The sequence below is a fragment of the Thalassophryne amazonica genome, chromosome 4 (assembly GCF_902500255.1).
Source record: "Thalassophryne amazonica chromosome 4, fThaAma1.1, whole genome shotgun sequence".
Lineage (NCBI taxonomy): Eukaryota > Metazoa > Chordata > Actinopteri > Batrachoidiformes > Batrachoididae > Thalassophryne > Thalassophryne amazonica.
Window position 1 is genome coordinate 69311581 of NC_047106.1, and position 25350 is coordinate 69336930.

General features: G+C 40.5%; 1 protein-coding gene across 1 annotated transcript in view; it reads left to right on the forward strand.

Moving 5' to 3' along the window:
* Positions 1–25350, forward strand: part of igsf5b (immunoglobulin superfamily, member 5b) — a 127417-nt gene that overhangs the window by 78645 nt on the left and 23422 nt on the right. Inside the window, 7 exon segments of the mRNA XM_034168778.1 lie at positions 8986–9122; positions 9372–9484; positions 10167–10222; positions 10224–10329; positions 17085–17225; positions 21996–22020; positions 22351–22439. Of these exon segments, the coding sequence (XP_034024669.1) occupies positions 8986–9122; positions 9372–9484; positions 10167–10222; positions 10224–10329; positions 17085–17225; positions 21996–22020; positions 22351–22439 (667 nt within the window).

Sequence of the window (25350 nt, forward strand, 5' to 3'; positions counted from 1 at the left end):
AAAACAAATCTCCCCCTGGGGACAATAAAGGTCTATCTATCTATCTATCTAATTGTTGAAGCTTTGTAGGTGGAATTCTTTCCCATTCTTGCTTGATGTACGACTTCAGTTGTTCAACAGTCCGGGGTCTCCGTTGTTGTATTTTGCACTTCATAATGCGCCACACATTTTCAGTGGGTGACAGGTCTGGACTGCAGGCAGGTCAGTCTAGTACCCGCACTCTTTTATTATGAAGCCATGCTGTTGTAACACGTGCAGAATGTGGCTTGGCATTATCTTGCTGAAATAAGCAGGGACGTCCCTGAAAAAGACGTTGCTTGGATGGCAGCAAAACCTGGATGTACCTTTCAGCATTGATGGTGCCATCACAGATGTGTAAGTTGCCCATGCCAGGGCACTAACACACCCCCATACCATCACAGATGCTAGCTTTTGAAACTTTGCACTGGTAACAGTCTGGATGGTCTTTTTTCATCTTTTGTCTGGAGGACACAACGTCCATGATTTCCAAAAACAATTTGAAATGTGGACTCATCAGACCACAGCACACTTTTCCACTTTGTGTCTGTCCATTTCAAATGAATTCGGGCCCAAAGAAGACAGCGGCGTTTCTGGATATTGTTGATGTATGGCTTTCGCGTTTACATGCTAGAGTTTTAACTTGCACTTGTAGATGTAGCGATGAACTATGTTAACTGACAATGGTTTTCTGAAGTGTTCCTGAGCCCATGCAGTAAGATCCTTTACACAATGATGTTGGTTTTTAATGCAGTGCCACATGAGGGATCGAAGGTCATGGGCATTCAGTGTTGTTTTCGGCCTTGCCAATTATGTGTAGAACGTTCTCCTGATTCTATGAATCTTCTGATTATATTATGGACTGTAGATGATGGAATCCCTAAATTCCTTTCCTATTTTTTCATGCAGTTGTCACAAAGTGGTGATCCTCGCCCCATCTTTGCTTGTGAATGGCTGAGCCTTTTGGGATGCTCCTTTTATACCCAATCATGGCACTCTCCTGTTTCCAATTAGGTGTTCGTTGAGCATTTATCAACTTTCCCTGTCTTTTGTTGCTCCATCCCAACTTTTTTGAAACATGTTGCATGCATCCATTTCAAAATGAGCAAATATTTGCACAAAAACAACAAAGTCTATCACTTTAAACATTAAATATCTTGTCTTTGTAGTGTATTCAATTGAATAGAGGTTGTCAGAGGATTTGCAAATCGTTGTATTGTTTTTATTTACATTTTACACAACGTCCCAACTTCATTGGAATTGGGGTTGAAAATTTACTTCTGGCCTCCTTCATATACAACCCCTGGCAAAAATTATGGAATCACCGGCCTCAGAGGATGTTCATTCAGTTGTTTAATTTTGTAGAAAAAAAAGCAGATCACAGACATGACACAAAACTAAAGTCATTTCAAATGGCAACTTTCTGGCTTCAGAAACACTATAAGAAATCAAGAAAAAAGATTGTGGCAGTCAGTAACGGTTACTTTTTTAGACCAAGCAGAGGAAAAAAATATGGAATCACTCAATTCTGAGGAAAAAATTATGGAATCACCCTGTAAATTTTCATCCCCCAAATTAACACCTGCAATCAAATCAGATCTGCTCATTGACATTGACCCTATGCCATGACATTGACCCTATGTGTCTTTTTGCAAGGAATGTTTTGCAGTTTTTGCTCTATGGCAAGATGCATTATCATCTTGAAAAATGATTTCATCATCCCAAACATTCCTTTCAATTGTCCAAAATATCAACATAAACTTGTGCATTATTGATGATGTAATGACAGCCATCTCCCCAGTGCCTTTACCTGACATGCAGCCCCATATCATCAATGACTGTGGAAATTTACATGTTCTCTTCAGGCAGTCATCTTTATAAATCTCATTGGAAAGGCACCAAACAAAGTTCCAGCATCATCACCTTGCCCACTGCAGATTCGAGATTCATCACTGAATATGACTTCATCCAGTCATCCACAGTCCACAGTTGCTTTTCCTTAGCCCATTGTAACCTTGTTTTTTTTCTGTTAGGTGTTAATGATGCCTTTCGTTTAGCTTTTCTGTATGTAAATCCCATTTCTTTAGGCGGTTCTTACAGTTCGGTCACAGACGTTGACTCCAGTTTTCCTCCCATTCGTTCCTCATTTGTTTGTTGTACATTTTTCGATGTTTGAGACATATTGCTTTAAGTTTTCTGTCTTGACGCTTTGATATCTTCCTTGGTCTACCAGTATGTTTGCCTTTAACAACCTTCCCATGTTGTTGTATTTGGTCCAGAGTTTAGACACAGCTGACTCTGAACAACCAACATCTTTTGCAACATTGCGTGATGATTTACTCTCTTTTAAGAGTTTGATAATCCTCTCCTTTGTTTCAATTGACATCTCTCGTGTTGGAGCCCTGATTCATGTCAGTCCACTTGGTGCAACAGCTCTCCAAGGTGTGTTCACTCCTTTTTAGATGCAGACTAACGAGCAGATCTGATATGATGCAGGTGTTAGTTTTGGGGAATGAAATTTACAGGGTGATTCCATAATTTTTTCTCAGAATTGAGTGATTCCATATTTTTTCCTCTGCTTGGTCTAAAAAAGTAACCGTTACTGACTGCCACAATCTTTTTTTCTTGATTTCTTATAGTGTTTTCTTAAAGCCAGAAAGTTGCCATTTGAAATGACTTTAGTTTTGTGTCATGTCTGTGATCTGCTTTTTTTCTACAAAATTAAACAACTGAATGAACATCCTCCAAGGCCGGTGATTCCATAATTTTTGCCAGGGGTTGTATTTACCACTATCTGATAAGATGTCTAACCATTTTTCATTTGTGTACTCTCTTTTTAGATCTCGCTGCCAAAAAAAAAAGTTTAATATTTGATGATTCACCACTTAAACTATAATTAAACAATTTATAAAACTGAGAGGCAGTGTGGCAATCATGTGGCATCTTAAAATAACCTAAAATATCATTCCCAACAGCATCCTTAAATTTAGAGGTCAAACAGTGTCTCATTTGCAAATATTTCCAGAAGTTTGCTCTGCCTTCCAATTTAAATGGGACCTAAATTGTCCATCTTTATACAAATCTCCAATGATGCATATACCACGTGAATGCCACTGCCTCCAAAACACAGGTGTTTTACCAATACATATAGCAGAGTTTTTCCAGAGAGACACGTACTTCTGAATATGATGTGAAAGCTTTAACATTTTATGAGCCTTTGACCAAACCTCACAAGAGTGAGTAAGAACCGGGTTAGTTGTATCAATCTTTTGAGACAATTTGTGATTTGGATCGAATGGTGAACAGATATCTGTTTCAATGTTTAACCAATCTTGTTTTTTCTCAACCCCTCACAATATTTAACTAATTTAGCCATTTCAAATGACAAGCAGTAAACCTTTGAATCTGGAAGTCCCAGCCTGCTTTTCTCTCTAGGAGCATATAATTGATCTAGTTTTATTCTTGCTCTTTTACCCCCCATAAGAACTGTTTAATCAATTTTCCATACCTTTTAAAAATATCCAATAGGATTGTAATGGGTAACATCATAACCACATAATTAAACTGAGGGGCTGTAATCATTTTAATAATATTAATCTTGCCCCACAATGTCAGTTTCAGTGTTTCCCACTTTTCAAAACTGGGTTGACATTTAGTAAGGGTAATTCCTCGAAATCTTGACATAATGTAATCCCCAAATATTTCATGTCTTTAGGTGTCTACTTCGATTAGAATTTTTCCACCATATGTGAATAACAAAGACCCAACAATGGCATGGCCTCAGACTTAGTCCAATTAATTGTGTAACCTGAAACTTTTGAATATGACTCTATGGTGTCCATTAAATGTGTTAAAGATGTAAGTGGATAAATGATAAGTGCTAAAATATCATCTGCGTAAAGAAGCAGTTTGTGTTCTTGTTGACCCCTGAATATCCCTTTGATATCTTTGTTTGTTCTAATAAACACTGCTAAAGTTTCTATAAAAATAATAAACAACAAAGGTCTGAGAGAACACCCTTGTCGGGTCCCACGTGATAGATAAAAAAAAAGTGAAGTAATCCTATTGGTTATAACTGCAGCCTTTGGATCGTTATATAGTATTTTAACCCAATTAATAAATTGTGGTCCAAAGCCAAAGTTTGACAAAGCTGAGAAAGTAAGCCCCATTCAACTTTATCAAATGCTTTCTCTGCGTCTAAGGAGAGGGCAGCTCCAGGCTCATCTTTTGACTGACTCAACCACATCAGGTGCAGCAGTTTCCTAATGTTATCGGATGAAGAACAGTTTTCATTAATCCTGTCTGATTCGGATGTATAATGCTGGGAAGGACTCGTTGTAAGCGCAAGGCTAGCACCTTAGTGTGTATCTTACAATCCAAATTCAACAAGCTGATCGGCCTATAATTTGATAGGTCTGTGCTATCCCTACCTTTTTTGGAATCAGAGAGCTCAATGCTTCATTAAATGTGGGAGGAATTTGGCCTCTCTCAAAAGCCTCTTGATACACTTTCTGTAAAATTGGGGCAAGAATATCTATATTCTCTTTATAATACTCTGCAGGAATACCGTCATAACCAGGGGATTTTCCAGCCATCATTACAGAGATCACCTTTCTAATTTCCACTTCTGTTATTGGTGCTTCTAACCATTCCGCATGTTCCTGAAGTAACCTAGGTAGACTGAGTTTGGAGAAGAAGTGTTCACACTTTCTCTGGTTCTCCTCATCAGATACTGTCGACATATATAGTGTTTCATAATATTGCCTGAACACCCTATTTATGTCTTTTGCTGAGGTCACCAAAGAGTTACCTTGTTTAATGCAGGAAGAGTATTTGAAAAATCCTCCTTTTTAACTTGTCTTGCCAATACTTTCCCAGTTTTTTCTCCTCCCTCATAAAATGTAGTTTTTAACCTGAACAAGGAACATTCCACTTTCTTATTATAAATTTAATTTAGCTGAAATGTAAGCCCACAAATGTCTCGGTGAAGTGATTCATTACTGCACAGACAAATTAATTTCTTTTAATTTAATTTCCCTTTCCAATTCTTGAATCCTAAGAACACTTCCCTTTTTCTTTTATGTAGCATATGCTATCAATTTACCCCTCGCATAAGCCTTAGAGGCCTCCCAAACACTTTGAATATACTTCGTACTCCCAATATTTATTTTAAAAAAGTGCTTAAGGTCCTCACCCAGCAGCTCCTTAAAAGCTTTATCTTGTAATAACGAGGCATTCATTCTCCACCTTGAACCTGTTACATTCCCCAGTCCTAATTTAATGCAGAGTTCAACAGCTGCATGGTCAGTAAGTGCAATGTTCTTTATGTCACAGCTTATTGCATTAGTTAACAAGAGTTTTAAAGTTAGAAACAGATCAATCCTAGAATAGGATTTATGACAATGAGAATAGAATGTCTATTCTCTTTTAGAAGGATTAATCAGCCTCCATACATCAATTAGGCCCATATCTTCCTTTACATATGAACTGCGTCTCTTCCCTTAGAGCTAAGTGAACCTTAGATGAACTCTTATCCAAACCAGGATCCATCACTTCATTCATATCACCTGCTAATATTATTTGTCCCTCCATATCTCCCAAAACTCTATCTCATGAAAGAAGTGAGGGTCTTCTTTATTTGGTGCATAAATGTTACAAAGTATTAACTTTACCCCCTCTACCATAGTGGACACATACCATTCTCACTTCTGCATCTTTAACTTCTGTTATCAATGAAAAGTGAATATTTCTTTAATGAGGATGGCTTGTGCCATTGTGAGCACTTGAATGTGAACTATAAAAATATGACCTATCCAACCCACTTTAAACCTCAACTCCTCCCCCTCACTTAGGTGAGTCTCTTGAAGAAATATTTCTGCTTGATTTGTCTTCAAATAAGCCAGTATTTTACGCCTTTTGATTGGATTTCCACACACATTAATATTCCAAGACATACATTTTATATATTTTATCAAAATGCTGCAGCTAGAGTACTGACGGGGACTAGAAGGAGAGAGCATATCTCACCCATATTGGCCTCTCTTCATTGGCTTCCTGTTAATTCTAGAATAGAATTTAAAATTCTTCTTCTTACTTATAAGGTTTTGAATAATCAGGTCCCATCTTATCTTAGGGACCTCGTAGTACCATATCACCCCAATAGAGCGCTTCACTCTCAGACTGCAGGCTTACTTGTAGTTCCTAGGGTTTGTAAGAGTAGAATGGGAGGCAGAGCCTTCAGCTTTCAGGCTCCTCTCCTGTGGAACCAGCTCCCAATTCAGATCAGGGAGACAGACACCCTCTCTACTTTTAAGATTAGGCTTAAAACTTTCCTTTTTTGCTAAAGCTTATAGTTAGGGCTGGATCAGGTGACCCTGAACCATCCCTTAGTTATGCTGCTATAGACGTAGACTGCTGGGGGGTTCCCATGATGCACTGTTTCTTTCTCTTTTTGCTCTGTATGCACCACTCTGCATTTAATCATTAGTGATCGATCTCTGCTCCCCTCCACAGCATGTCTTTTTCCTGGTTCTCTCCCTCAGCCCCAACCAGTCCCAGCAGAAGACTGCCCCTCCCTGAGCCTGGTTCTGCTGGAGGTTTCTTCCTGTTAAAAGGGAGTTTTTTCCTTCCCACTGTAGCCAAGTGCTTGCTCACAGGGGGTCGTTTGACCGTTGGGGTTTTACATAATTATTGTATGGCCTTGCCTTACAATATTAAAGTGCCTTGGGGCGGCTGTTTTGTTGTGATTTGGCGCTATATAACAAAAAATTGATTGATTGATTGATATTTTCCAGTCATTACAAATTATGAATTGCAATATAACTTAAACCTGTAACCATGCATATAAACACAAATGAACATTCTTGTTCCCTGAAGAAAAACCTAATATGTGAGTGCAGCCAGCCAAAATAAAGCAAACAAATGAAAAAAGGAACATTTCCATTATATACAACCCCTGGCAAAAATTATGGAATCACCGGCCTCAGAGGATGTTCATTCAGTTGTTTAATTTGTAGAAAAAAAAAAGCAGATCACAGACATGACACAAAACTAAAGTAATTTCAAATGGCAACTTTCTGGCTTTAAGAACACTATAAGAAATCAAGAAAAAAAAGATTGTGGCAATCAGTAACGGTTACTTTTTTAGACCAAGCAGAGGAAAAAAATATGGAATCACTCAATTCTGAGGAAAAAATTATGGAATCACCCTGTAAATTTTCATCCCCAAAACTAACACCTGCATCATATCAGATCTGCTCGTTAGTCTGCATCTAAAAAGGAGTGCACACACCTTGGAGAGCTGTTGCACCAAGTGGACTGACATGAATCATGGCTCCAACATGAGAGATGTCAATTGAAACAAAGGAGAGGATTATCAACTCTTAAAAGAGAGTAAATCATCACGCAATGTTGCAAAAGATGTTGGTTGTTCACAGTCAGCTGTGTCTAAACTCTGGACCAAATACAAACAACATGGGAAGGTGTTAAAGGCAAACATACTGGTAGACCAAGGAATACATCAAAGCGTCAAGACAAAAAAACTTAAAGCAATATGTCTCAAAATCGAAAAATGTACAACAAAACAAATGAGGAACGAATGGGAGGAAACTGGAGTCAACGTATGTGAACGAACTGTAAGAAACCGCCTAAAGGAAATGGGATTTACATACAGAAAAGCTAAACGAAAGGCATCATTAACACCTAAACAGAAAAAAACAAGGTTACAGTGGGCTAAGGAAAAGCAATTGTGGACTGTGGATGACTGGATGAAAGTCATATTCAGTGATGAATCTCGATCTGCATTGGGCAAGGTGATGATGCTGGAACTTATGTTTGGTGCCTTTCCAATGAGATTTATAAAGATGACTGCCTGAAGAGAACATGTAAATTTCCAGAGTCATTGATGATATGGGGCTGCATGTCAGGTAAGGCACTGGGGAGATGGCTGTCATTACATCATCAATAAATGCACAAGTTTATGTTGATATTTTGGAGAATTGAAAGGATGTTTGGGAATGATGAAAATCATTTTTCAAGATGATAATGCATCTTGCCATAGAGCAAAAACTGCAAAAACATTCCTTGCAAAAAGACACATAGGGTCAATGTCATGGCATAGGGTCAATGTCAATGAGCAGATCTGATTTGATGCAGGTGTTAATTTGGGGGATGAAAATTACAGGGTGATTCCATAATTTTTTCCTCAGAATTGAGTGATTCCATATTTTTTTTCCTCTGCTTGGTCTAAAAAAGTAACCGTTACTGACTGCCACAATCTTTTTTTCTTGATTTCTTATAGTGTTTCTTAAGCCAGAAAGTTGCCATTTGAAATGACTTTAGTTTTGTGTCATGTCTGTGATCTGCTTTTTTCTACAAAATTAAACAACTGAATGAACATCCTCTGAGGCCGGTGATTCCATAATTTTTGCCAGGGGTTGTAAACCATCCAAACAGTTTTAACAACTAAAAGATCTACCCTAGAGCTGCCTAATGCAGCCTAGAAAAAAAGGTAAACCTAAAAAAAACTTTATCAGGTCCGTAGGACGCTGCTCCTCTTCTCTCCCTCCAGGATGACAGGTGACGAGGTCTGCCCCCTCTCCAACAATCAAACACCAGGTGTCTCCTGCAGGCTTATTGCAATGACGTCAGCCAGTTGTATTAGCGATCCCCTCTCCCTGCTGCTCACGCTCCTCCTGCTCATCATCATTGCTGAAAAATTTTTCCACTGCCTTTGGCGAGTTGAAGCTTCATTTTTCCCTTTCCACTTCACACGCAGTGGTAGCCGGGAACACCAGGGTGTATGTGACGTTGCGCTCCTGTAGCTTTCACTTCACGGCTGTGAAAGCCTTCCTTTTCTCCACCAGCTCTTTAGTCATATCAGGAAACACCAGACACCGGCATCCTCCCTAATCAAACCCACGTTTCTCCTTAACTGACATAATAACTTATCCCTCCTGACTGCCTCAGGAAGCGTATGAGCACTGGCCTCGGGGGTCGGTTTGGATCTGGAAGTGGGGTGGGGGCACGATGGGCACGCTCAATCTCAAACTCTGCATCGTCACGCATGCCAAGCCCCTCAACCAACATCTTTCAAACACAACTCAGTAGTGTCCCATCAGCACCAACCGTCTCTTTCAACCCAATAACTCTCACGTTCTTCCTCTTACTGTGATTTTTGAGGGCCTGGATGCAGTTCCACATATCGTCCACCTGTTTCCTCCTCTCACCATCTGCAGTGTGTACCTGCTCCGAGGTGTCCTCCAGGCAGGAAATGCACGTCTCAGCCTCCATTAACATCTCCTGCATCGCGACCACTGTTAGATTCAGTTCTGTTGTCGTCTGTTTTATTGTAGAAACATCAGTAGCAACACTTTGCAGCGTATTACTCATTTTGACAACTTCAGTAAACAACTTAGACAAGTTAGGAGGAAAGGGCGCTTCGTCACCTTCCTCATGTGGAGGACTGGTGCGAGTGGCCACGTGGCCTGAACTTTAAGTTGCTTCGATGGAGCCATTGCGGATTAAATAGCTTAATTTTATTAAAAAGGAAGACAACTGCTCTTACACAGCACAGCAGAGGGAGAGTGGCATTAGGTAGAAGCCTGGACCATAAAATAATCCATAACAAGTCGGAGAGTGGTTTCTAACCAGCTGCCATCTTGTTTGCCGTACCCACGGGACTCTCCGTATCAAAGACTTCTAATGATGCATTCACCGTTTGTTGGCAACACCAAGTGGTTATTCTTTGAGGTTTTTACCTTGTCTTGTACCTTGACATTGTATAGCTGTGCAGCTCATGACCATGTTAATGTTCTAACCTCAGTACTAGAGGATTAATACTGTTTTTGACCTGAGTGAAAAGTTGAACCCAAAAGCATAAAAAATAGAGTCCAGGTTGAGAAATTCCCTTAAGGTGGACAAATCACCCAGAAACACTAGACACTGTGCTTTTCCTATTAACTCTTAGGTCAACATGGGGAAAATAAGAACTTTTCTTTGCTAATGGATGAACTGTCTCTTTAAATCCAGCTTTATTTGTAGTATTTTCTATAGAAAACCCTATCCAGTCAGACACTGCACACTACTGGCATATAAATATTGATATAAATATTGATACTGATATTCTCTCACTGGGGGATGGTGTGTAGGTGACGACAGTGAATACAATGTGAGTTATGAAGCTACAGAGAACATCTACACTATGAACCAGCAGATTCACCCTGCAGGCAGCACGGAGCTCTTATGTGGATTGTGGCACTTCTGTGTCCTCCCTCTCCACATTCCTGTACAGCCGAGTCTACCTGACAGTAGGTAAGAGTACACACCTTACATATTAGTCCTGTGACAAATAGTTTTGGAAAATGTATCCTCATCTGAACTTGGGATAGGCTCCAGCTACCCCATGATCCTTATTTGGAGTAAGCGAGTATAGAAATTAGATGGATAATCTCAACTGATGTCACAACTCCAAGTAATAAATACTGTAAAACTGTCAAACAATGATTTCAGACCTCCCCAAGGAGCCCAAACAGTGTAAGACGCAAGCTTTTATGAAACACAACATCCAAAAACAAGCTGAGGTCACTGATCAAACAACTTCAGAATGTTTCTGTGTTGACAAGTACAACCCCAAGTCCAATGAAGTTGGGACGTGTGTAAAATGTAATAAAAACAGAAAACAATGAGTTGCAAATCCTCTTCAACCTATATTCTATTAAATACTACAAAGACAAGATATTTAATGTTCAAACTGATAAACTTTGTTGTTTTTGTGGAAATATTTGCTCATTTTGAAATGGATGCCTGCAACACATTTCAAAAAGTTGGGACAGGGCAACAAAAGGCTGGGAGAGTTGATGAATGCTCAAAGAACACCTGTTTGGAAACAGGTGAGTGTCATGATTGGGTATAAAAGGAGCACCCCTAAAAGTCTCAGCCGTTCACAAGCAAAGATGGGGTGAGGATCACCACTTAGTGATCAACTGCATGAAAAAATAGTCCAGCAACATTTAATTGCAAAGAATTTAGGGATTCCATCATCTACAGTCCATAATATAATCAGAAGATCCAGAGAATCTGGAGAACTTTGTACACGTAAGGGGCAAGGCCCAAAACCAACATTGAATGCCCGTGACCTTCGATTCCTCAGGTGGCACTGCATTAAAAACTGACATCATTGTGTAAAGGATCTTATCGCGTGGGCTCAGGAACACTTCAGAAAGCCATTGTCAGTCAGCACAGTTCATCGCTACAAGTGCAAGTTAAAACTCTACCATGCAAAGCGAAAGCCATACATCAACACATCCAGAAATGCCGCTGCCTTCTCTGGCCTGAGCTCATTTGAAATGGACAGACGCAAAGTGGAAAAGTGTGCTGTGATCTGATGAGTCCATAAATTGTTTTTGGAAATCATGGACATCATGTCCTCCGGACAAAAGAGGAAAAAGACCATCCAGGTTATTACCAGCACAAAGTTCAAAAGCCAGCATCTGTGATGGTATGGGGGTATGTTAGTGCCCATGGCATGGGCAACTTACACATCTGTGATGGCACCATCAATGCTGAAAGGTACATCCAGGTTTGGAGCAACACATGCTGCCATCCAAGCAACGTCTTTTTTCAGGGACATCCCTGCTTATTTTAGCAAGACAATGCCAGAGCCACTTTCTGCACATGTTACAACAGCATGGCTTCGTAGTAAAAGAGTGCGGGTACTAGACTGGCCTGCCTGTAGTCCAGACCTGTCGCCCATTGAAAATGTGTGGCGCATTATGAAGTGCAAAATATGACAACGGAGACCCCGGACTGTTGAACATCTGAAATCGTACATCAAGCAAGAATGGGAAAGAATTACACTTACAAAGCTTCAACAGTTAGTGTCCTCAGTTCCCAACGCTTATTGAGTGTTGTTAGAAGGAAAGGTGATGTAACACAGTGGTAAACATACCACTGTCCCAGCTTTTTTGAAAAGCACATTTGCACAAAACAATAAAGTTTATCAGTTTGAACATGAAATATCTTGTCTTTGTGGTGTATTCAATTGATATAGGTTGAAGAGGATTTGCAAATCATTGTATTCTGCTTTTATTTACATTTTACACAACATCCAACTTCAACTGGAATTGGGATGTATTTACTTTCTCCAAGTACTTATGTACTTAGTACTTATGCCTGAAGTAAATACCAAGACCTCTAGACTAGGGTTGGAATGACTACTCAACTAGTCGGGTACCATTAGTCATTGACTTGTTGACTAGTCGGTGACTAAATTTGACATTGAATGAATTAAGCCAATTTCAAATCTTCATGGTGAAACTCAAATGTAACATTTATTTTAGCAAACAGTACAAAATCACAAATACAAAAAACTGAATTAGCATGAAGACTAGGCAGAGATGACCCATTTGAACTGACTAATCACATGGTGAGGTTCACACACTTTTGTCACTGAGTGAAGGGAGTGGTGGCAGCTCCAGCAGGTCTATAAGTTCTGTTAGAAAAGTATCCCACCTTTTATTTTTTTCAAAAACCTGATGGATTTGAATCACATGTGCTTGCATGAGCCAACCTTGAAACTGGGCGACAGCCAGGTGGAAACCATTCGATTATTCAGACGGCTTTCGGTGACGATCCTATGGGAATCACACAGATTAAGGAGCGGTACAACCGGTGTAAAGACGGCCGCCATGAAAAGAGTTTGCAGCGAAATTCATGCCAATGGCTTGGGGCACGAAGCTGAATGCGCAGCAAAAGCGCCACCGTGTTGAAGTCTCATAGGACATGTTGTAACATGTTCACCTCATCCACCATTCGGAAGATTCAGACGGCTTTCGGTGGCTTTTAAGTCATGTGACTATCCGAGAAATTGTGGACGAGGTGAGCATGTCACAACATGTCCTGTGAGACTTCACCACAGTGGTGCTTTTGCTGCTGCGCCATCAGCTTCGTGCCGATGAATTTCACCGCAACTCTTTTCATGGCAAAATGTGCCAAAAAAGTGCTGATGTCCACCTCTTCCGCAATTTCTCGATAGTCACATGACGGTCCCACATCACCACAGCGTTCACTTTGGAAATGATCCGGTCATTTCAGCTTGTTGATGGCCGACCGGAGCGTGGCGCGCTCTCCACCGTTGTGCGGCTGTCTTTAAACCGGTTGTACTGCTCCTTAATCTGTGTGATGCCCATAGGATCGTCACCGAAAGCCGTCTGAATAATCCGAATAGTTTCCACCTGGCTGTCGCCCAGTTTCTGGCAAAATCTGATGCAGTCGCGCTGCTCCAGTCGTTCCGCCATTTCCTTGCAAAGAAAAAACTACGAGAGACGACTCCACCCATCCACACACAAGGCTGCTTACAAGCAAATGACGCAACCGACAGGCGTGAAAAAATTCACACATGCTTACCAAGGTTCAAGGTTGGCTCATGCAAGCACACGTGATTTAAATTTTTGAAAAAAATAAAAAGGTCGGATACTTTTCTGACAGACCTCGTATTCTTTTAAAGGTTAAATGAACTTAATAAATGGCTTTTGACTAGTCAACTAATAAAAAGTAGTCGACTAGTCGGATGTTAGCTAGTCATAGTCGACTATTACGACTAGTTGTCCCATCCCTACTCAAGACCAGTTCACAGCTACTAGAAGGCATGTCAACATTAGGGTACATTGCTGCACACTCTCTTGCACTTGCCACCAATCCTGCTGACTGCCAGTGTGTGCTCCTTGGATGACCCCTGCATGTGCATAGGTTCAGTGGTGTTAACCTAACGCATTGTCTGCTACTTCCTGGCCAGTGTTTTATCAGCTGTGCCTTTGTTTTCTTCCATTTTATCATGCACTTGGAGTTTCTGAACAATCTAGTGCCTTCTAGCCTGTCACACAGACGACGTTTGCACACATGTAGCGTGTGCATGGTGAGTTAGTGGTGTGTAAAGGGCAACTGTGGGATAAGTGAAGTTGAGTGGCAAGTGTTTTCATCATGTCCAAAACACTGACCATACGCTGGCAAGTGCCAGCAACTATGAGGTGTTGTGTGACGCGTTTGGGTCAAATAGTGAGGTGTTTGTCGTGGACAGTGGCAAGTTGGGTGCGGAATGGTACACGTCTCTAAATGCCAAACACACACACCTTCTGTGTGAGGAGGGCTGATGACTTTTGGCATTGGGCAACACATTGTGTTAAGTCATAATGCATCGTCATGTTCCACAGTGTATACCAACATTGTGTCACATTATGAAGATGAATTGCTGGTGCACCCTGTTGATGTCTTAGCCGTTTCCTGACAGCATCTTGCTGAATATTCTTGGCTTTACACAAGGAAACTAAATGGCCAAGAACCAGCAAAATCCCCAAAACAACACACTGCCCACTAGACGCTGCCCAGCAACTGTCTGAATGTGATCAAGATATGTGACAGCAGAGATTGTTCCATTTCAACTGCAGCCCGCAGAAGCATCTGTTATCCATAATCATTGTCCAGATTTCATAATGATGAAGACGTGTTGAGTACCCTATTTTTATAGGGGATATTGTTGTGCAATACACAAGCTGTGGCTGCATCGTGGTGACATCTTGTTGTCGCCTTGTCAACATATTTACATGTTGTTTGTGGCATGTCGAACAGGGATCGTTATGTATTTGTGATATTTCATATTGATGTGACAATTCACAGTGATTCTTGCTGACATTATTCCAGGTCTAGAAGTCATGGCTGTGTCTTGCAACACTGCTATGATACACTGATGGTGTAATGGTGCAGTTTTATTGAGGTCTACGCTATATAGATCTTGACTTTCGTGAAAGTGGAAATCCTACTTTAGGTAATGTGCCCCCTTTCATGCGTTCACAATAAGGGAACTTATGCAGCCACCGTGGCTTTCATTCAGAGGCCACCAGGACCCTGTGATTAGCATTTAGACTACTAGTCTGATTGATGCACAGTTCGAACTAAGAACAGCATACAGGCACCACGAGACAGAGGAAATTTAAAAAATGTGAAACTGTTAACCTTGCAATGTTAAGGAAGAAATAACATTACATTTCAAATGCATAATACACCAATTTTCATGTAACACCAAGGTTTTTGTGGCAGAAATGTGGCATATGAAAGATTACTCAGATTCTCAAACATGATTGCAAGTAGGATTGAACTGTGGCCATTTATAGCCACATTACATTAGTAGATGTTAACACTGCCTAAAATAGGAGGTTCACTGATCCTCACCTGTGTCTATCAGACCCTGAAATTACACAGCTGAATATGCAGCACCATTTATGGAGTTATATATGGAAAAATTGTGGACTCATTTACTGACTTGTCCTGCTAATTTCCCCTTTTTCAAATGCATGCAGAATACAAAAAATTGCAAATGGCAACAGTTGATAGGACACACAAGATACTAGACCACCGTGCAAATTTTTACCTTGGAAAATATTTTCAAGTTCAAAGTCCTGTTAGAAGTCGCTTTTCACAAGCTAAAATATAATACAAAATATAGATCAAAAGGGCTTTTCAATGTTAAAATCAATTATCCGCAATACTGATCAGATGTGGATCAAACATAGGCTATTCATTGAGAGTGCCAGTTTGCGCTTCATTGTCACAAATGAGAGTGACTGGGGCACTTTTGATTGAGATATAATGTAAAATGTACAACTTTTCAATATTAAATTCAAATGGCCACAAAATCCACAATCCAGATCAGATACAGATCAAACTTTGTCAGGTCATAGTGAGTGCCCATCTGCACCTCACCTTCAAATATGAGTGATTGGGGCAAGATATAATGTAAAATATACTTTAAGTGGGGTTTTCAATGTTAAATTTAAATTGCCACAAAATCTGTAATCTGGATCAGATTTGGATCAAACTTTGTCAGTCGATAAGGATGCCACCCTGCACAATGCTGTCAAATATGAAATAAATTCAAGCTTTTTTGACAGAGTTATGAATTTTGAAAAGTTGGTCCATGTTAAAGATAGGGATTTTTCCAGTTTTCCAAGATTTTTCCTTACTTTGACCCATGGCTTTGAAAATTGAATCAGTTCTTGCCTATCAGGATATGAATCCTCTGTAAAAAATTCATAAGGATATATGAAAAATTGTGGATTACAGACTGTTCACAGATAAACAAACAGACAAACAACCTCTGTTCAACTTCATTGGCGGTGGTAAAAATGTCAGCAACACATAATATTGGGCCAAGAAAAGTCAGCATCATGAATATATTCAATTTTACAAGTGCTTTTTGTGCTTTCCTTGGTCCTAAATTTACTGCATCTCTGTTTGTAACACTTAAACATGTTTATTTATTTATTTTTTAAAGTCTTCATTTCCCCCTCATGAGAAGAGATTTTTTTTTCTAATGTGTGTGTTTGACTGCATTGCTCAAACTTTATTCAACCTATAGATATGAAAATTTTACAGGAGGCGTGGCATCATCACAATTCAGTCCTCCTCCAGAAACAATCAGACCTAAATTTTCTGTTCTGAATGATGGGCCGTTTTTTTGACTTTTTGGCATGTATCTCAAGGCTTAATCCCAGAAAAAAAGGATATTCTTTCACTGAAGTAAAGTCATTAATACAGGTTTCTTGTCATTGCATATAACTTGAAGTTCCAAGTAAAAGGTACCCTTGAAGAAGCAAGGATCTGATCAGCAGGTGTTAGAGTTTTGGGAATCTTTGTTGTTACTGAAATGTGTTTTTGTGTATTTCATGTTCCAGTTTTCCTCTTCTCTTCTCTCTCTCTCTGAGAGGATAGAGGGTGTGCCAGGCCACTGAGTCACACTGGCATTAACATTATTTTTGTTTAGTTTTTCTAATTGAAGCAAGTGGAAAGTCCTGTGTGAGGTTCAGGTGGAGTCTGTATTAATGAAATACAGATGCTGTGCTGCTGTTACCCTCAGGGTCTGCACTCACTCAAGTTTGTACTTACTTTTCTCAGAATCCTTCAGAGCAGCACCATCATATTCTACATTTTAAATCTGAAAATGAACATAGTTTTTTTTTTTGTTTGTTTGTTTTTTTTACATTTGAGCACTGATGTGTGTCTGGTGTTGTGCTCAGTTGCAGAGGTTCTGGAGAAAGAGAATGACTGCACAGCTCTACTGGCAGCGACAGCCACACTCTCTGCTCTTCTCCTGCTCCTCCTGCTCCTCCTGCCCGCCACCTACATCTACTTTTCTTACAGGAAAAGGAGACATGCAAGTAGGCACTTTCCTTAAAATTGCTTTTGGTGAAAAACTCTCATCTTATCCAATGTCTTCCTCCAGAGAAACTGATTAAAATGTAATGAAGAAGATAGGCAGTTTGTGGTTTGACTCGGCACCTCCCCATTCTTGCCTCCACCAAGGGCATGCAGTTTTGATTTATTTATTTTTTTATTTGACAAAGGTGGAACAGTACACGACAGCGGAAAGTTGCACTTCTCAGGAAACAGCAGCTGCAGAAATATGTGTGCAAATCAAGAATATTGTGTTGATCACCCTCTGCATCTGCATGTATTAATGAGACAAATTTAACTCCATACAGAAAAGCCCCACAGTCATGTTTCTGACTGTAAGGGCCCCTTCATACATAGTGTGAATTTGGTCGAACTGCGCATGAAGTGCACATGAAGCAGGAATCATATGTAAAACATAAAATCGTAGCTGCCTCCAAGGCCTTATACACCTGTTGCTACAACTATTTGCGCACACCGGCAGCTGAAAGACAGAGTGTGCGCTGTGAGAGCCCATTAAAGCCTCTCGCGGCAGCTGTCCGCCAAATTCCAGCTGACACACACGAACATCTAACACCGCTCCTTTGGCACTTAGAAAATGTGTGGCCATTCGCACATCATGAAAATAGCCAGCAGACAATCACTGTCGAGCTGGATCTGAAATTTGTCTAAGTGCTCCATGACTGTGGAGCTGCAAAAGCCGCACACGTGGTGCATATATGTGTCTTGCATGTGTGCGCGTGTGTTGCACTCCCCACACTTGCATAAAATGCTTATATGTATGTACTTTAATACCTGCTGTCATTCAACTCAGAGTGTTTGAGGGCACCTATTAGATCACTTCTCTCAACACGACAACACAATGTGATGTCAAAGAAGAGCTTCATGACTCACGTGAGAAACATCATGATTGTGTGGACCGAACATATCCAGAAGTGTCACACTGAAAATAAGAGTTTGACTAAATCAAGGACCATGGTTCAAAAAAATGAATAAAAATGTAAAATAGGAGGTTTTAGGTATCAGCTCGGTATAGCTTAGTGGATATGGAGCTGCTGATATGTGTTTGATTCCCAGTCTCTGTGCATGATCCACCTCACAGGTGCCTGGGTGTTGAGGACCCCAGTGGCTGGAGAAAGCAAAGGGGGTGCTCCCCTTTCACTTGGCTGCAGAATATCAATGTTTATTTTCAAGAGGTGGGGACTGACTGGTCTGCCTGGGTTGTTGCCATCCAGGAACTGGAGCAGAGCCATGGTTTACTGGATGCTGCAACTTGTGCAAAAAGCTGGGACAGTGGTATGTTTACCACTGTGTTATATCACCTTTCCTTCTAACAACACTCAATAAGCATTTGGGAACTGAGGACACTAATTGTTGAAGCTTTGTAGGTGGAATTCTTTCCCATTCTTGCTTGATATACGACTTTAGTTGTTCAACAGTCCGGGGTCCCCGTTGTCGTATTTTGCACTTCATAATGCACCACACATTTTCAGTGGGCGACAGGTCTGGACTGCAGGCAGGCCAGTCTAGTACCTGCACTCTTTTACTACAAAGCCACATTGTTGTAACACGTGCAGAATGTGGCTTGGCATTGTCCTGCTGAAATAAGCAGGGACGTCCCTGAAAAAGACGTTGCTTGGATGGGAGCATGTGTTGCTCCAAAACCTGGATGTACGTTTCAGCACTGATGGTGCCATCACAGATGTGTAAGTTGCCCATGCCATGGACATGGGCACTAACACACACCCCATACCATCACAGATGCTGGCTTTTGAACTTTGTGCTGGTAACAATCTGGATGGTCTTTTTCCTCTTTTGTCCGGAGGACATGACGTCCATGATTTCCAAAAACAATTTGAAATGTGGACTCATCAGACCACAGCACACTTTTCCACATTGCGTCTGTCTATTTCAAATGAGCATGGGCCCAGAGAAGGCGGCGGCGTTTCTGGATGTTGTTGATGTATGGCTTTTGCTTTGCATGGTAAAGTTTTAACTTGCACTTGTAGTGACGAACTGTGTTAACTGACAGTGGCTTTCTGAAGTGTTCCTGAGCACATGCGGTAAGACCCTTTACACAATGATGTCAGTTTTTAATGCATTGCCGCCTGCGGTATCGAAGGTCACGTGCATTCAATGTTGGTTTTCGTCCTTGCCGCTTATGTGTAGAAAGTTCTCCAGATTCTCTGAATCTTCTTATTATATTATGGACTGTAGATAATGGAATCCCTAAATTCCTTTCCCTAAATTCCTTGCAATTGAACGTTGAGAAACATTATTCTTAAACTGTTGGACTGTTTTTTCACACAGTTGTTCACAAAATGGTGATCCTTGCTCCATCTTTGCCTGTGAATGGCTGTGCCTTTTGAGGATGCTCCTTTTATACCCAGTCATTTAACCTGTTCACCTGTGGAGTGTTCCAATTAGGTGTTCTTTGAGCATTCATCAACTTTCCCAGTCTTTTGTTGCCCTGTCCCAGCTTTTTTGAAATGTGTTGCAGGTATCCATTTGAAAATGAGCAAATATTCGCACAAAAACAATAAAGTTTATCAGGTTGAAAATTAAATATCTTGTCTTTGTGGTGTATTCAGTTGAATATATGTTTAAAAGGATTTGCAAATCATTGTATTCTGTTTTTATTTACATTTCACACAATGTCCCAACTTCATTGGAAATGGGGTTGTAGAATGATGAAGGCAATTTCTTACCCTGTTAAAGGAATAGTTTATATCTTTCCTGGGGTGTGCGCCATCTGCACCGTAAGTGTACAGGTAGGTGGATCTGCTGGGCATTGCTGCTGTCGCACCTCCTCCAGTGCCTTTGGATCAGCCATAGGGTCATGAGCCAGAAACCACCATTCAACATTTCACTCCTTTAATCCTGGAACGTCTCCTGGTGGCGCAGCAGTGACAGGGATGTCTTCATGTCACCTCCTGCAGTTGACAGATGTTATCCCTCTGCAGCTGTTTTCTGAATTAGGTGTTCTTCCCCCAGCTCTTATCCTTCCTCCTCAATCAGATCCGAAAGCTGCCTTTCTCCATCTGCTCTACCAGTTCCTTTGTTGCCTTCTGTAATTTACCTCTGGTCACTCCTGCGTCTCTCAGGAGGCATGTGGTTGACAACCCCACAAAACCTCTGCATCCAACCTCTACTGGTTTTTTCACCCAGCCTCCCGGCACCTTAATACCTTCCTTTATTGGTGAGCTCAATGAGGAGCACAGATCTTGCTTTGGTAGACCACACAACTATGTCATTTATCCTTTTCAGCTGCTCATTTATCCTTTTCCTGCTGTTGTCTGAAGGAGGCTGGTGACATCGTCCATATAGCTCTGCAGTGGGGGTAGTCTCTGTCCAGGTGGTAGTTTGAGCCCTCCAACTATCTGTCTTGCTCCGATGAGGATTATCTCAAAGGCCACCACAAATAGGATGGAAGAAATGGCACATCCCATTGCGATTCCCACCAAGCTGCTGCCATCCGGTGGTGAAATCCTAAAGGTCAAAGCGCATCTTCAGATCATTGATGTAACCAGGTTCTTGATGCAGGAGGGCATGTGGAAGAACTCCATTGCATGGTTGGTCAGCTGGTGTGGGACAGAGCCATAACCATTGGCGAGGTCAAGCCAAATGACGTTTAGGGATTCCCGTCTTCTGGCAGTTTGTGTCAGTGTAACCTTTCTCTTGTCGGTAGCTGGTCATCCTTCTGGCTAGCATTGAGAAGAAGATTTTTCCTTTTACATTCAGTGAGGCAATGCTTCTGAAATGGCCGATATCTTTGGAATTCGCTTCTTTGTGGATGAAGACTGCTACTGCTCTTTGCCACTCAGATGGAATGAGTTGCTTTTTCCAGACAGTTCTCATTAGGTACCAAAGCAGTTCTCATATCTTAGGGCAGTTCTTATAGATCTTGTAGGTAATTCTGTTGGGGCCTGGTGCTGATGAGGACCTTGTCTTCTCCATGACTTACTTGACTTCACTGAGCTTGTGGGTAATGGTGCTGAATGTAGCTGTCTGCGATGCAGGACTGAGCACGTACCCTGGTGTTCCTAATGGTACGTTCCTTCTTGGGTCTCTGTATTACCTTTTGACATGCTGTTCCAGTTGCTCCCTGGTGGTTTCAAGCTTCTCACTTGTCTTCTCCTCGAGCAGTTGCCTGGCATGCTTGAAGGGATCCTTGAAGAAGCTAGATCGTTCTTTTTGTTTCCATTTGATGTGCTTGTGGATGTGTTCAGCTCTGTGAGACCTGGGTAGTCTTTGCCTGACATCCTTCCACAAGGCTTTAAGGCCCACTTTCTCTGTCACTGTTGCCTTCCTCCAGTTCTTGCGGAGTTGTTGACACCTTTGCACCAGCTGATCAATCTCCTTTTCTCTCCTCCCCTTCTGTCTTGAAGCAGTCCTCTGTATGTGGGGGGGAACTGTCTTTGCAGTTCTGCTATAGGATTGTTATGTTGTTATGTTATTGTGTTTCCATTGTGGCCACAAGGACGCTTAGCAAAGACGAACATAAAGCTTCAGACCTCATTAACTCTCAGCTCCAGCGTTCACTGTTGAATTGTATACTGACTGGAGGCTGTGATGTTTGTGCAGAACCCCAAACTAATAAACACAGAGACATTTACAGTTTCCATAGTGCTGCAGATGCAGTGAGGAAACCAAATGGTTTTGCAGTCAATGCACTGACAATAATAACGTTAGAAAGCTGACCATTCGCAATAGTTAGGTCATCTTTATGCCTCATTATTCATTTTTTTGTCTTTCAGAATCAAGACATCAGGATGCAATAAGGTAAGATTTGAAACGAACTTTCTTCAGGCACCTTTTGTTTTAAGAGACTATTCCTGAAACAGCTTTTAAGGTCTGGCATATTAAATGAACGTGATTTATTGGCTGTCAGAGGAAGCGACAGTAATCTGTAAAAGAAGACACACAGCCCGATGGTGTGAAGATTCATATGAACTTCAGGCAAAAATAATATCCTTTTTTTTTTTTATCTGTTAAACCTTTTTATGATGAAAGCAAACAGCAGTTCCTGGAATACAGCAGCTTCATGAGAACATTGTGTGTCTCAGCTAAAGCTTATAGTTGCCATTGGACCGTTCATTTGGACTTTTGCAGGTTCAACCAATCAATTAATGAGCAAAACCTGGTTGCTGAGGTGACACGGGGGAAAGTCAACCTGGGATACTCTGGAGAGGACCTCAAAAGTAAGCATGAATGAACCCAAACCTACCATTAAAAAGATAAAAGCATGACCTTTATCATTTTGATCATCTGTGAAGTTTTGTCTACATTTTGAATGAATGGCTTCCTTTATCTTTTAGTTAAACATCTTTAACTTAAACATGCAGTGATTATCTATAAGAGGCACTCAGAAAGCACACCATTGCCTTACACATTTGACACAAATGACAGCAAATTAATTCTTAATGATTCAGTGATATTTGGTGCTGTGTTGCCTTGACATTTGGTCAGTTCTGCCCCAAAACTGAACCACTGTATCCTTGACTATCACACAAGTCCACCATGATTAATCCATATCAGTCCCAAGCTATTTGAGCCCAACAGCTTTGACCCTGAATTTGGTCTTTCAGGGTAACCCATGGTCAAAGGTCACGTGATCAATAGAATGGAAACGGATTAAATGATTATTAACTGAGCGCGAGATCTGTACAAGAAAGAATCAGACTGAGGTCTTGACAGTACGGACAGTACGAGGTCTGATATTCCCGTACACACTGAGCAAGTGAGGTTAATAATTTGTTTATTATATGGCGGTTTGGAGCTGTGTTTTCATCTTGTTGGTTTTCGTTTTGCATGTCCACTTCGAGCTCGTTTGCTAATTCCTCCAATTCCAACTTGTAAGTGTAATAAAATTCGCTCAGAGAATGGTTCTCTTCGATCACTCATAATTTTTTTTATTTGCTTTTTGTTTTATTGTTTTATATGAAAATTGTAAACGAAGTCACAAATCTGATACACGATCTGGACCGACTGTCATGGAAATCACCCTATCAGAGCACGCGTACTGTCGTAGCCGTATAATAATACTTCGTATTACTATGTAATAGCTATGTATAACCAATTTTTTGACATAGTCCTTAATGTCTCCCTCTATATAAGCAAATGGATTTTCCCAAGAAATACAATCTGATTCCTTTTCAGTAACAACAATATACAGGCTGTTATAGGCAACTGAGAAAGTTGGCCAATGGCTCATTTTTGGGCCATACTAAAATATGAAATGAATGAAATGGAGCGAAATGGGGATTGATAATCTCGAACTGGGGGTAAAATGTAAAGAAATGGAGCAATAGTGAGCCAGACTGACTCCAAATATCTACTTTAATTGTTTGGCATTTGTTTTTTGAGATGTGCTCAGTACATGTATTAGTGCCACGTGCGCCATCTGGCGTTCAAGAGATGAAACTTCAATCAATGGGTCAGTCTGCTCCATTTCATTACGTTTTACCCCCATTTCGTTATTATCAGTCCCCAATTTGCCCCATTTCACTAAAAAAATTTAAGTACTTAATTGATTCATATTTGGAGTCAGTCTGCTCCATTTCACTACGTTTTACCCCGTTTCATTATTATCAGTCCCCAATTTGCTCCATTTTGCTTAAAAATAATTAAATAAAAGTAATTAATTGAATCATATTTAATCATATTCGGAGTCAGTCTGGGTCACTCTGCACCATTTTGTGACATTTTACCACCATTTCGTAATTATTAGGCTGCATTTCGGATTTTAGTATAGCCACTCATTTTTAGATGAGATTACAACATGATCACACCTAGGCATGAAAAATTGAATAACAAATGTTAAAACCTTCATAATGCACCTTTGACATAATATTATTTGGAGTATGACAATACAGTACATATTCATTGCAGAGTCTATTTTAAAACAAGTCTGTTAGCTAAATATGGAAAATACACATTTACAGTGTCTCATGGGCTTATAAGACACACCATAGAAAATACAGAACAATAAACAGAGGGATGCCACAACACATCCACCAATCTAGAACCGACATTTACAGTTTACAATACTCAAAACATACTTCATTATCAATCAGTTTCAGTGTGCAGTCATAGCTTCATAATCAAACATAAAGTGCGCCCCTGCGGAGCAGATAGGCATCCAACATAAATTGAGCCATATGGAAAACCTTTTTGTTAAACAGATATGCAAGTCTACATTCATCTGTCATATAAAATAAATCAGAACATTCAGTGGTCATTTTAAGAAAAAACGAATGCCTCAAATTATGGTAGAAAGGACAGTAGAACAAAAAATGCATTTCGTTTTCCACCTCTCCCAGGTCACAGAGGTGACTTCCTATTCTCTTCAGGGATCGAATGGAAACGTCCCGTTTCAACCACCAAAGGCAGAATACCACATCTCAACTGGGCACAAACAGATCTCTGTGCTTTAGTTAGGTTAAGGGTGACATATGGCTCTGGTTGGTAGGCCGACTTTATCAAACTGTACACTCTTAATTTGGGTTTGTGCAGAACTTCTTCTGCCCACTTCTGTTTATAATTTTCAAACAACATTTTCCTTAATCTGTTTAACATTACAGAACAACTTATTTCTATAAATATATTGAAGACCTACTTCATCAAAGTTCCTTTGCCCAACGACAGTTTTTTGATAGGTCCCACAGAAATATTTGTTTGACAAGTCTGCTGTCGGACATATTAATAAACCTATTCCAAAGTCGCACCATGTCACCCTTAATCCGCACTTCACATGGTTCCCATCCCATATCACTACATACAGCGAGCTTAATCAATCAATCAGTTTTTTATATAGCGCCAAATCACAACAAACAGTTGCCCCAAGGCGCTTTATATTGTAAGGCAAGGCCATACAATAATTATGTAAAACCCCAACGAGCTTAGGGGCCATTTTGTGTACACCACGAAAGCAGCACATAGCCCTGTTTTGAAGTGTAATACATTTTGTTAGATTACAGTACCCCCAAACCCCTGCACAGTAGTCTAAAATTGGACAAACACAGGAATTATACAACTGTGTATACGCATTGTACCCAAGATCCCTACACAGCTTGACCTTGTTAAGAATGGCTCCCAGAGCTCTGCTTGCAG